This window comes from Leishmania martiniquensis, chromosome 22 (assembly GCF_017916325.1).
Source record: "Leishmania martiniquensis isolate LSCM1 chromosome 22, whole genome shotgun sequence".
Taxonomy (NCBI): domain Eukaryota; phylum Euglenozoa; class Kinetoplastea; order Trypanosomatida; family Trypanosomatidae; genus Leishmania; species Leishmania martiniquensis.
Window position 1 is genome coordinate 226,310 of NC_090157.1, and position 11,601 is coordinate 237,910.

The window sequence follows — 11,601 nt, forward strand, 5'->3', positions numbered from 1 at the left end:
TGCGTCCGCAAAGAGAGCGGTGTTAGGCCGAGACGGAGATGAAGAGGGGGTGATATACCCGAAAGCAATGGAAAGAGAGAGGCATCGAGAAGAGCGCACGGGTAATAACAAAAAAAAATCGCTAATAAACGGAGGGAGGGAGGAAGAGGTATACAACAAACCCACAGCCAGCCGCGTGCCCCTTTAAATAGGAGAGAGACGAGCGGAGAGAAAGGGGGGGGCCGGGAGGGACCGGGAAAGAGGCACGGCGGGGTGTGCGCTCACACGCACGCGCGATGGAAAAGAGGCGCAAAGAAGCAAAAACGTCCAACACCAAATATGAAACACCACAGAACGTCTTCCTCTCCATCAGAGGTATCGGGCATCGAGACAAGAGGCGGCAGAGACACAGCACAGCGACGCAGCGCAAGATGCGACGGCACATGCACCTACACGATCGTGTCGCGCATGTTGCATCTGGGTGAAGGCACTACCCCGCGTCCCCATCAGCCACCATGTCATCGCTATCATCATCCATGGAAAAGCTCTGCTCCAAGCTTTCCTCTACCAAAGCACGTATCTTTTCGTCGTAGGCGCTGCGGTTCTCCGTTAGCAGCCGCGCCGCCGCTCCGTTAGCGGCGGAGAGTGGGTTTGGGTCTGACAGAAGCGATTGAATCGAAATGAGCAGCGCCTCGAGGTTCAGTGATGACTGCCAACTGCTCTTCAGTGTGTCCATGCATATATTGCCGTCTACATACACATTCGGGTGGAAGACGTCTTTGGTGAGGAAGCGAACCTTTGGCGGCGAGAACGGGTAATCGTCGCCAAAGGTGAGGTCTAACTTAAAGAGCCCCCCTTCCCACGGTGTGTCGCACGGACCGGAGATGACGGCGTGCCAGTGGAAAAAGTCACCGTCGACCGGCACCGCCGTGATGTTGGAGCTGGTCCCCTCAGCCATATGTTTTTGAAAGGCACGATAGTCCTGCATTAGGCGACGCTGGGCCGTCGTGTGATCCTTCAGTTGCTGACCACCGCCCATCTTCTCCGCAGCGGCGCTGTTGCGGCTCTGCCGAGCGGCCAGTTCCTCCGCAGATGGCGGCTGAAGCCCCGCCTCCTCCGTCGCCACCGTTGCGCTCACAGTCGGCTGGGCTGGTGCCGTCTCTGGCTCGTCCATGTCGGCGGTCGTCGTCGCGGTGTGAGTGGGTGCAGGCTGCGGTGCATCATCGCCGCCGCCGGGGTTGTTACGACGAGGGAGACGCGCTGCCTGCATAACGAGTTCGGCGACGAGCAAGTGAGGCAGAGAAGAGAGAGAGGGGGGGAATGGGAATGGGAAGAAGGACGGTGCTCACAGCACTGCAAGGCAGAAGAGCGCTTAATACAAAACGAAAAAGGCGGTGAGTGAAGACTGACGATAAACCTCACCGAGTCGCCGGCAGGCTGACTTGGAGAGGGGAACGGAGGCGAATCGTCTTTTTACCCTCTTTTTCAGGCCCGCTGAAGATGGAAAGAGATAGACTGGCACCAGTCGCCAACGCTCTCACCGGGGAGATGGGGGGGAAGGGGAAGGGGGGAAGATAGCAATGTCAAACGCCTTTCGGAGAGTCAATTTCTCCGCCTGCCTTTGCGAAATCCAACGCACGTGGTGGTCTGGCGCGCGTCTAGTCACTGGACACCTTGACAGCAAGGAAAGGAGCTGGGCAAAACGTTGCGACTGGACAGCTCTTTTTGTTGGATATGTGTGTATGTATGTGTGCTTGCGTGTGTGGCCAGCGAGTGTAGCAGCGTGCAAGGAAGGAGGAGGAAAAAGGAGGTTAGAAGAAGCACCATGCAAGGCTCGCGGCACACGCACACACTCAGAGGCGCACGTTTCGCTATTGCCACCGCACATGGACGCCGACGCTGTCCTCCGGCTTGCAGACGGCTATTTGGTGACATCAAAGGCACTCCATGCGCGCCGCTGAGCCAGTGGAGTGCACGCAGGCGGCTGCAGGTGCGTCCTGCTCGCCGTCCCCTCTCAAAAAAAAAGAGGCGCTGCTCCTCTGCGCCAGAACAGCAGCGCCCGCCGGAAAGAGGACAGGACGCAAAAGTCATGCGTCCCCTCCCCCCTCCCCCCACCACACAGCCCACCCCCACCATTATCACCTCCAGCGAGAGTCACTGGCACGGGCGCGTACGCGCACATCCATACACGTACACCCAAGCACATCAACGCGCACACCCGACCAGCCAAGACGTGGGCAAAAGCGATCCGCTACATGGGGAGGGGATGTGTGGGGGTTCCGCCGACGCCATGCCACATCGCTCGACAGCATAGGCAAGTCTAACTGCAGCCGCACAGCAACCGCAGGACACACACATACACACACACACACGCGCGCACGGACACACCTGGAGAACGGAAATAACAAAGAAAACAGCAAAAGTAACAACAGAAAAAGATGCAGGCGGCCATTCATGGAGTGAAAGGGGGAAGGGGGGAGGCAGAGAGAGGGGGAAGGAGAGTCCAGAGAGGAAAAGAAAGCGGTCCTCTCCCCCCTCCCCATCACCCGCACGCTCTGCTACGTCTCCAGTGTCACGGTGGAGAAGGTCAATGCGCAACGCAGAAAGGCGAAACGAACTCACACGCACGCAGAGCAAACAGCGCGGCATGCGCCCGGTTGCGAGAGGAGGAGAAGTTATAGAGGAGAAAAAAGAGGGGGAGGAGAGAGAGCCGGCAAAAATGCATCGGTCTTGCCAGCAGTCGCACACTTCGTACGGTGAGAACGAGGTGCGCAAGTATGTGCGTGTGTGTGTGTGTAGCCATCGCTCCTTCTTCCACCCACAAACTCTGTTTCTCCCTCTGCTGACGGAGAATAAGTCGCCTATGTCGCCGGCTCATCACTACGCTTCCTCCTTCTGTCACCTCCCTTCGTGCAGGGCGTCGACTCAGAATCATTCGTGCACTTCGCGGGTGCCAAAAAGGGGGAGATATACCACAATGTGCGTGTGTGTGTGCGTGTGTGGTGTGCTTAGGCGTAGTAATTGAGGTTTGCCTTCTTACGCGCCTGCACTGCAGCCACCCCCTCAACGAAGTCCTCGTGTGCCACATACGTGCGATCATGGCGGAGGGCCAGCATGCCAGCCTCGACGCACACGGCCTTCAGCTGCGCACCATTCATGTCGTCTGTGCATCGAGCGAGCTCCTTGAAATTCACATCCTTGTTGAGATTCATGCGGCGCGAGTGGATCTCCAAAATGCTGGCGCGCGCCTCCTCGTCCGGCATAGGAAATTCAACTTTCCGGTCGAGACGGCCACTGCGCAGCAACGCCGGGTCGAGCACGTCAATGCGATTCGTGGCGGCGATCACCTTTACATCGTCGCTGCTGCCGAACCCGTCCAGCTGGGAAAGCAGCTCGAGCATGGTGCGCTGCACCTCGCGACTGCCGTGCTTGCCCTCGTCCGACCGCTTGGAGCCGACAGCATCCAGCTCGTCAATAAAGATGATGGACGGCGCCTTCTTCTTCGCGAGGGCAAACGCATCGCGCACGATGCGGGCACCGTCGCCGATGAACATCTGGACAAGCTGCGGCCCGGCAAGGCGCAGAATGCACGCGTCCGTCGCTGCTGCACAGGCGCGCGCCAGCATCGTCTTGCCTGTGCCGGGCGACCCGTACAGCAGGACACCCTTCGGAGGCTGAATGCCTATCTTCTCGAACTGCTCCTTGTGGGTGATGGGCATCACCACCGCTTCGATCAGCTCGTTGATTTGCTTGTCCAGTCCGCCAACATCGGTATACTTCTCCTTCGGCTTTTCATCAATCTCCATTGCCTTGACACGGCTGTCGTAGTCCGGCGGCAGCGTGTCGAGCACTAAAAACGTGTCTTTATTGACCCCTACGAGATCCTCTGGCGACAGCCGCTCCGCGTCCACGAGGCCGGCAACGGGCAGGAACACAGTGTACCGGTTCGTTGTCTTGACAACAGCACTTTTCTGCTTCCGCTCTGGCTTCTTGCGGCCCACGGCGAGCTCCTCCGCCTCATCCTCATCGTCGCTCAAGTCGAGCACCTCGGCAATGCTCGCGACGAGGTACGGCAAGCGGTTGTTCTCCTTGATGCGCTTCTTACCCATCTCGACATCGCGCTTGAGAGTGATCAACTCCTGCTTGGCGCGGTTCTCGAAGCTTCGAAGCGTCTGCGTCTCCTGATGCAAATTGCGTGCGCGAGTGCGCAGCTGGTCGTTCGTGAGCGTGTCCAGCTCATTCAGTTCCGCCTCGCTGATGTTCTGCAGCTTGCGCTTCTCAGCCGCCTCCTCCTGCGCCTGTGCGTAGGCGCGCGCCTCTGCGACTTCCTTCGCGGACGGCATCGCTCGTCTCCAATCGGTGCCAGCGCAGTGCCGCCACACAAGTAGATTCGCTGCTTCGGCTTTGCACTCTCTCACGTACAGATCTCTGAAAAGGCCCCACTAACGCCGCGATCTGCCCTTTCCCTTTTCACGTATGCTGGGCGAACGGGGAGAGAGGGGGGGGCAAAGAGGCCGAGAACCGAAGGAAACAGAAAAAGGAAAACAAAGTCGGCGCACTCGTCCACGAAAAGGGCGCGTGCGCACCGATTCTGATAATGGCGAATGGCACGCCTGTGCGTGGGAGGGATGGCAAGAGGAGGCAACAGGTCTGCTGGCAAGAAGGGAAAGAGAGCAGGGAGAGAGAGAGGGGGTGAGCCGCCTCCCCGAGGGACAGAAGGGGTAGAAAAAAAAAGAGAGCTGAGTGTATGGGCGGCCGTGTCTGTTCTCGTTTGGCGTCCGCTTCACCTCTCCTTCCTGCTGCTGCTTTTTCGGTTAAAAATAAAAGCGGATGACTGCCAAAAGCGGGCCGGTTGTGAGGACCGGTTTCTTCGTTTTCTTAAATATGTTGGTAATGGTGATGTGAAATGGGAGAGAGAGAAAGCAGACACGGGAGAGGGGTCAAGGGGAAGTGGGCGGTGGTGCGGGAGGGAGGGAGGGAGGGGCTCATGGCGACTGCAGCGGTCACGAAGCCACACCAACGCGTCGGCAGAGGCGAAGAAAGGGGTTGCAGAGAGAAAAGGTGGCACAGTGGCTCAACAGAGTAAGACACATAGTGGGAGAGGGAGCGAGAGCGACAGGTGGCCATAGCGCCTGCAGCAGTCTCCTCAAAGTGTGTGGCAACGACACAGAAAACCGCACTCTCTGCCTCGCTGGCTGAGCTTCTTTCCTTTGATCTCTGTATTTCTGGCGCATGTCGGGCAAGCGTGCCGCAGTAGCACACACACACAAACGGAGGCAGAGAGGGCTCTGCATACCTTTGCACATTTACACTCCATAGAATTCGGGGGGACGTAGATGACAGCCCAAGATGAGAAAAGAATGATGGGGTGGGTGCAACGCCACACACACCCTCCCTCCCCTTCTTCTCGCCTGCCGAAGCTACCATGAAGAAGGACATGGCGCACTGACAAACAACAGAGGGAGGGAGGAGAAAAGGGCAGCGGCGGCGGGGCAGAGACAGTGGGGGAAGGGAGGGGGGAAAGGGAGGCGGTGGAGCGAGCGAGAGAGAGAGGACAGAACAAAACAAAGGAAGAAGGCCAAAGTGTCGCAGTGCGCAAAGAGAGACAACGATGCGACATGCAGATGGCCGATGTTCGCTTGTTGACTTGTGTCTGTGTGTGCGTGTGTGTGTGTGCCTTTACACAGATAGACGATGGAATAGAGCCGTTACAGATCTGCCGGCATCGCTTCACAGGCGTGGGCAGACGCAGGCGCCAACGTGGCGAGGCGCTGGTCCGGTGTGGTTACCGGGCCTATATACACGGCTCTCGCCCTCTCTCTATCTATATCACATCTGTGTGCGTATGAATATGTTTAGATTTGGGGTACGTCAAGGAAGGGCACGTAGGGAGCGCCGAGTGGATGAGGCGTATGGACGGGAGGGGGAGAAAAAATGCGCCTTGTAACGCGTGCAGCTGCAAGGGAGGGAGGAGGATCGTGCAATCACACATACACACACATAGAGAAGCTTTCAAGTGACGCGGCCGCACCTCGCTCTCTCTCTAGCAACCGAGGCACCTGGCGAGTCTCTTCAGCTGCATCGGCGTTCGAGACGAGGGGCAAGGGGTGCGCGTGCGAGATGTCTTGCCGTTCGAGGACCGGTGTGCTTCGAACTCGCTGGAATGCAGGCCTGTTGCTTTCGCCAGCCACGGAAACGTGTACTGCGGAAGTGGCTGCGACGAGCTGTCGGCGTGGTGCGTGGGTGAGATGCACACGGCAGCCGAGAAGCAAGGAATCCGTCCATCATAGCTACTTTGGTGGGGAAGGCCAGCGCTCTCCTGCGGCGCAGACGGCACCGTCCCCTCCGCGAAACGCTCCGAGCAGTGGCGCAAAGAGGAGTGGCACTTCCTTTCGCGTTCCAGCAGAGATCGATGGCAGCGCTGGTGCGGCGACTGCTTCTCCTCGGCGCTTACCAATATGTTTTGGGGTGGGTGGTCACCGCCGTCGCCGACAGCGTCACTCTCGCAGACGTCTGCCGGGACAACGTGCGCAGATGCGACTTGCCCAACCTTCGCAGGGCGTGACTGCGCCTCCGCGGAGAGGCTGGTATATCCGTCAGAAGTCACAAAGCCACTAGCACCTCCGTCGCCGGTATCGGGCACGCTGACGGCTGTGGGAAGCAACTCGACGTCATCCTTCACGGTGGCAAGGGCGTCGCCTTCGCAGCCTGTCACCCCCCTCGACGCAAGGGCCGGTGACGCAGCGGATATGGGAGCCGCTGCTGCCGTCGATGACGCTGCGAAGAAAGGAATCGTGAAATGGGGTACCGCTTCTTCGCATTTCTGCCGCTGCTCCGGCTGTGGCGGCGGTGCTGGTAGTGGTGGTGGTGGCGAAGGACGAAAGGGAGGAGGCACGGGAATCCTGACGCAGCTGCTGAGACGGCGCTGATTGGTCTCCATCATCGGCCTTTCCGTGTCAGTCGGCTTGGGCATGTTCCGAAGCGGAGACACTAGCGCACTGTCGCTCGTGCTACCCTCACCGCCTGGGGCACCAGAGAGAGCCGGATTGCGGCAGAAGCTGCTCAAGTACTGGTCGTTGCGGCTCAGTATATGAGAAGGCACCGTCGTCGCACTCCCTGCTGCGAGGCTGGTAGTATGTCCGCCCATCACGCCCGACGGTAGCACGCTAGACGCATGAGCGCTGCACGCCACTATCCCAGCTGTGGCAGGCACCATGCTGTACTTCGCGGTCGACCAGAGCGACGTGGACGATGGCGACGTGGGGAGACTAGATTCACTCGTCACCGCCGGCATCGTCACCATCAGCCCTGGCGGCGTACTCGGCGACCGTCGCAACTGCGGCAGTGCTTGAGTGGTGCTGGCAGATAGTCTGTCTTCATGGATTTCGGGGGCCGACGGGCACGCTGCCTCAGCACTCGCTACCGACATATAGAAGCACGCGCTGCAGCGGGGACGGACGCTGTTATCTATCCTCCGCGTCTGTGTCGTAGAAGATGGCTTAGTGGCTACTGGCAGCACAGCTGTCTTCGTTGCGGTAGACGCCTCCACAGTGCTGGGGATGCCTGCTGGCTTATTCCCCACCCCGATGTCGCCGCTCGACGCACTGAACGAGGCGGCAGAGGTGTGACGCGTTCGCAGAGAGCTCCCGATAGCCCACCCAAAGAGGTCATATTCGTCCCCGTCTACCACGACGGCGCTGTGTCCGGGACTGCCGTCGCCGCCGCCATTCACGTCTCGGTTCGCTGCAGGGCCATCCGTGGTATCGATTCCACCGCCGTGAGGAGCCTCCAGCGAGAACGCCATCGCATCTGTCCGACAAGTGCAGCTGCGCTCAGACACAAGAAATGTCTGGCTGCTCGTGGAGGTTGGCCCAGCCGGCGCGGCGAAGGCAGCGACGCCGTGTCCGCGTGGTGCGATGCGATTTCGAAAGCTGCGCAATTCGGTGTTCGTGTGGGCATGCAATGGTGATGTTTCCTTCGCCGGCACGATGCTCGAGTAGAAGCCGCCGCCGTCACGGCTGCCGTCCAACGCGCGCAGGATGCAGGGTCGGGAGTAGGGAGACACGAGAGCAAAAGTGCGCCATCTCTGTACCTGCGATTCCTCATCGCTGTCCTGCGCGTCGCCCTGGTGCATCGCATCGCTGTCGACTCTGTGGGTCGCCAGTGTGCTTTTGCGCGGCACCACTAACGGCCCCATAACTCCCACACCCCTTTGGGGAACGAGCGTGTAGTCGGTCAGCGCTCCATACATGCAGCTCAGCTGCGCGCTTGTCTCCTTCAGCAGTGCCGGTGACCCCGAGACGGGCAGCGTCGGGCTTTTCGGTGTATCTCGGCGGCCGCGGCCGCCGTCCGTAGTGTCGTACTGCGTGCGCGGTGGCAACTCCGCGCAGCTGCTTGCCTGCGAGGCACCCATGTGGTGTACAGCGGCCGCGTCAGTGGTTACCAGCAAAACCGCACTCGGAGAGCGTGTCGCAGAGGGCAGAGTGCGCGTCTCGGGCAGTTCCTGACCGACAGCCATCAAAGGCAAGCCCCGGTCGCGGTCGTAGTACGAGTCCTGAGCCAGCCCACTGTCGCCGCTCCCCGCCGTGATTGTTGGGTTGCCCCAGTCAGCCTGCGCTCCTGTCGCCACTCCGTTGGTCGCCTCTGTACTCGGCCCGTCGCTGTGCGGAAGGGACGCACGCGTGCTGGCCTTTGCCGCGGGAACCGGCGCGCCGCAGGCCGCCATGGATGGCGATGACGGACACTCTCCATGTGACACGGGCGCGCAGTCGCCCTGGAAGGCGCTCATGCAGTCTGAGGAGTCCTCTTCGTCGAAGAAGGTGCAAAAGATGGACGGGGCCGCCGAGACAGCCTTTGCCGTCTCCCGCCCGGTCCCCCCGGCGACGGAGGCGGCGGGTGAGGAAGGATGCTGCGGCGTTGGTGTGGCCACGGTCAGTGAGCCAATCTCGATGCCGTCTGCAGGGCCCGACAGACGCCGCGGAGACCCGCCGCCGCTCAGAAGCTCCCCCGCCTCTGAAGGGCGGCGGGGGAACAGCCCAGCCGATGCCCTCTGCTGCCGAAAGACCGAAGCGCCATCAGTAGAGCTGCTGCTCATCAGTGTGCGATCAGCGTCGCTACTGCTGTCGCTGCTGCCCGTGGTCGAGCTGGGTAAGCGCTCGTCGCCGTCGCCCTCGAAGTGAAGGGCAGGCGGTACAGGCCGGCGTCCTCCCGGCACGAAGAAAAGACTGCCCCCGGGCACAGCCGTCAACGACCCGGTACTGAGCTGTGGAGGCGAGTCCCTTTTCTTCTCGGTGTCGCCCTTCTTCGGCCAGCATCTCTGCGCATTAGCGTTCAAAGGTGCATGTTCTATCTGAACAGGCTTGCCGTTGCGCAGGGTAGCGCTGTCGCCCATGTCGCCACCGCCGGGCGCTCTCGGGTGGAGATGAGCGCCATCATCGCCGCTTTTCCTGTTGAAGTGGCGACGGACGCGCGCAGCCTCGTGACCACCGCGGTGGTGGAGTGCAGTGGAGGGTGGCGCTATTGGAATCCCAAAGAATAGTGGTGCAATACGAGCCATCGGTCGCTCGCGCAATGCCGGCCTGCAAACGGGACGGTTGGCACCGCGGCACGCAGAAGGCACGCCTGTGGCAGCCTGTGCACGCGAAGGCGTTCGCCTGGAGCTGATGTCGGCCTCCTCTTCACTCCACTCCGGCGACTCGAGAATGGGGATGTTAGGGAGAACAAAGTCGCGTCCGCTCCTGGCGCGCGGTGGCTGCAGTGAGCCCAGTACGGCGGTTCTCACTGCCGTTGATGGAGCGTTGGAGGTGTGCATGCAGTGAGGCTGTTCGCGTGCTTCGTGTCGACCCCACTGTCGATCGTCACCTGGCGCAGTGACCTTGTGCTATCCGCGACAGTCGCTGACGTCAAACGCATGAAAAGGTAAGGAGAGCGTAAGCTGCGCGAATGGGAGATGCCGAATACGCACGCACAAACGCATAGAAGAGTGGTCGCCGCCCGTGGCGCCGGAGCGAGCACCGTTACGCAGGCGCACACGAGGACTCGCAGTCGAGAAAGAAAGGGGGAGGGGGAGGGAGGCCTATAACGAGGGAGGGCAACCACCACAGCAACAATCGCCGCCCGAGGAGCGGAGATGCAGAGGGAGCAAATCCAGAAAGGAAAGGGCAGATGTGTGGGGTTCGAAAGGAAAAAAAAACTAGACGGAGAGAAGGGCACACATATACGCTCGGCCAACGAGAAAGGCGAACGCCGGACGATGAAGTTCAGGGAAGGGTCCGCGCCAGGCGACCAGACAGCAGAGAACGAGGATGACGCCACTCGATCGGCGGAAAGCCTTCTTTGGAAGAGAGAGGGGGGAGGGAGAGCGGGCGGGCGCCTAGGCAAGACAGGCGTGGGAGGACGACCCAGCCGATGGCAAGCGGTGACAAACAGAGGGACGTAATCGGCTAAAGCCGGCCGTGCCGACGGCTTCACCGCCTCCGAGGGGGGGGAGAAAACAGAGCGAGCCTCTTGACGGAATGGGCGGGAACACGCACAGGCTCACACAGGGGGAAAGGAAAGAAAGAGGAACACCAAAGAGAGGATCTGCTGTGTCGGCGTCGGCACGGCGGGTCAACAGCAGCGATGCGCGAGAGAGCGAGGGGGAGCAGAGCCACGCCACTGCGCGATGATACGAAGAGGATGAGGCGGAGAGAGAGAGAGCAGTGCGCAATTAAAAAAAACTTAGGGAAAACACAAATGCTGGGAGCGCTCGAAACAGGAGTGAATATGCACACGCATACAGACAGATACTATGCACAGGAAGTGATTCACCCCCTCAGGGGTATTTCCTCGGTCCCCCTTCTCGAAGAAAAAAAAATAAAAACAGAAACAGAAACAGGAAGCGGCAAACTGCACGCCGCCACCAACGCTGCTGTCACAAACTTCTGCGAAGCAGCGCTGCAGAGGCCAAATCGAAAGGAAGCAGAAAGAGGAGAATAACAGGAAGAAAAAAGGGGGGTCTGGGGCCGAAGTCGCAGATGTAAAACGGAGCCACGGCCGCACACAGCCGAATCAATCAATCAACATATGAGGGAGGAGGGAAAGCTCGTTGAAACAGAAACAGAGGATGTGTGTGTGTGTCTCTCTCCCACCCTCTTCCGTTTTTAACTTCTTCGCGGTTGCGTGCCGCCCAGAGAAATATGCGAAGGGGAGGGGAGGGAAGAAAGGGAGCGAGTAGGGGGTGCGGAGCCTTCGAGTGGGGGAGGGGTAGAAAGAGGGTGGATAGAGTGTACCATCACATGTGGCGGTGGAGGGGGGGTAGTGTGTGGAAGTGCGTCCAAGACGAGTCTGAGCTCTCGTGTCTACGTTTGTGTTAGCTACAGGACAGTCAACATGAGGAAGCGCAGCAAGGATGAGCACTGAGCAAGCGTAACAGAAGACGTCAAGACACGCCAGTGGCGAGAGCCGTTGAAGGAATGAGGTATGCGCAGTGCACGACGATGAGGAGCCTACTAAACTACACAGCGGGACGGAAGACCGGGTGCGAGCTCCAAGCAACTCAAGTCGGGCACGCACACACGCATAAACGCGTATCTGCGCAGATAGAAAGGGAGAAGAAAGTCTGATACACCCTGGAGCGGATAA

The 11,601-nt window shown here is 59.9% G+C and overlaps 3 protein-coding genes across 3 annotated transcripts; all 3 read right to left on the minus strand.

Annotated features, from left to right (window-relative positions):
* Positions 1-469: 469 nt before the first annotated feature.
* On the minus strand, positions 470-1,249 carry LSCM1_02905 (uncharacterized protein; the record flags this gene model as incomplete). Its single annotated transcript, XM_067320468.1, has 1 exon — positions 470-1,249. The coding sequence occupies one exon, from the start codon at positions 1,247-1,249 to the stop codon at positions 470-472; it is 780 nt and encodes a 259-aa protein (XP_067178780.1).
* Positions 1,250-2,987: 1,738 nt separating this feature from the next.
* Positions 2,988-4,322, minus strand: LSCM1_02906 (uncharacterized protein; the record flags this gene model as incomplete). Its single annotated transcript, XM_067320469.1, has 1 exon — positions 2,988-4,322. One exon carries the CDS (start codon positions 4,320-4,322, stop codon positions 2,988-2,990), a length of 1,335 nt encoding a protein of 444 aa, XP_067178781.1.
* Positions 4,323-6,022: 1,700 nt separating this feature from the next.
* Positions 6,023-9,535, minus strand: LSCM1_02907 (uncharacterized protein; the record flags this gene model as incomplete). Its single annotated transcript, XM_067320470.1, has 1 exon — positions 6,023-9,535. The coding sequence occupies one exon, from the start codon at positions 9,533-9,535 to the stop codon at positions 6,023-6,025; it is 3,513 nt and encodes a 1,170-aa protein (XP_067178782.1).
* Between the last annotated feature and the right edge of the window lie 2,066 nt (positions 9,536-11,601).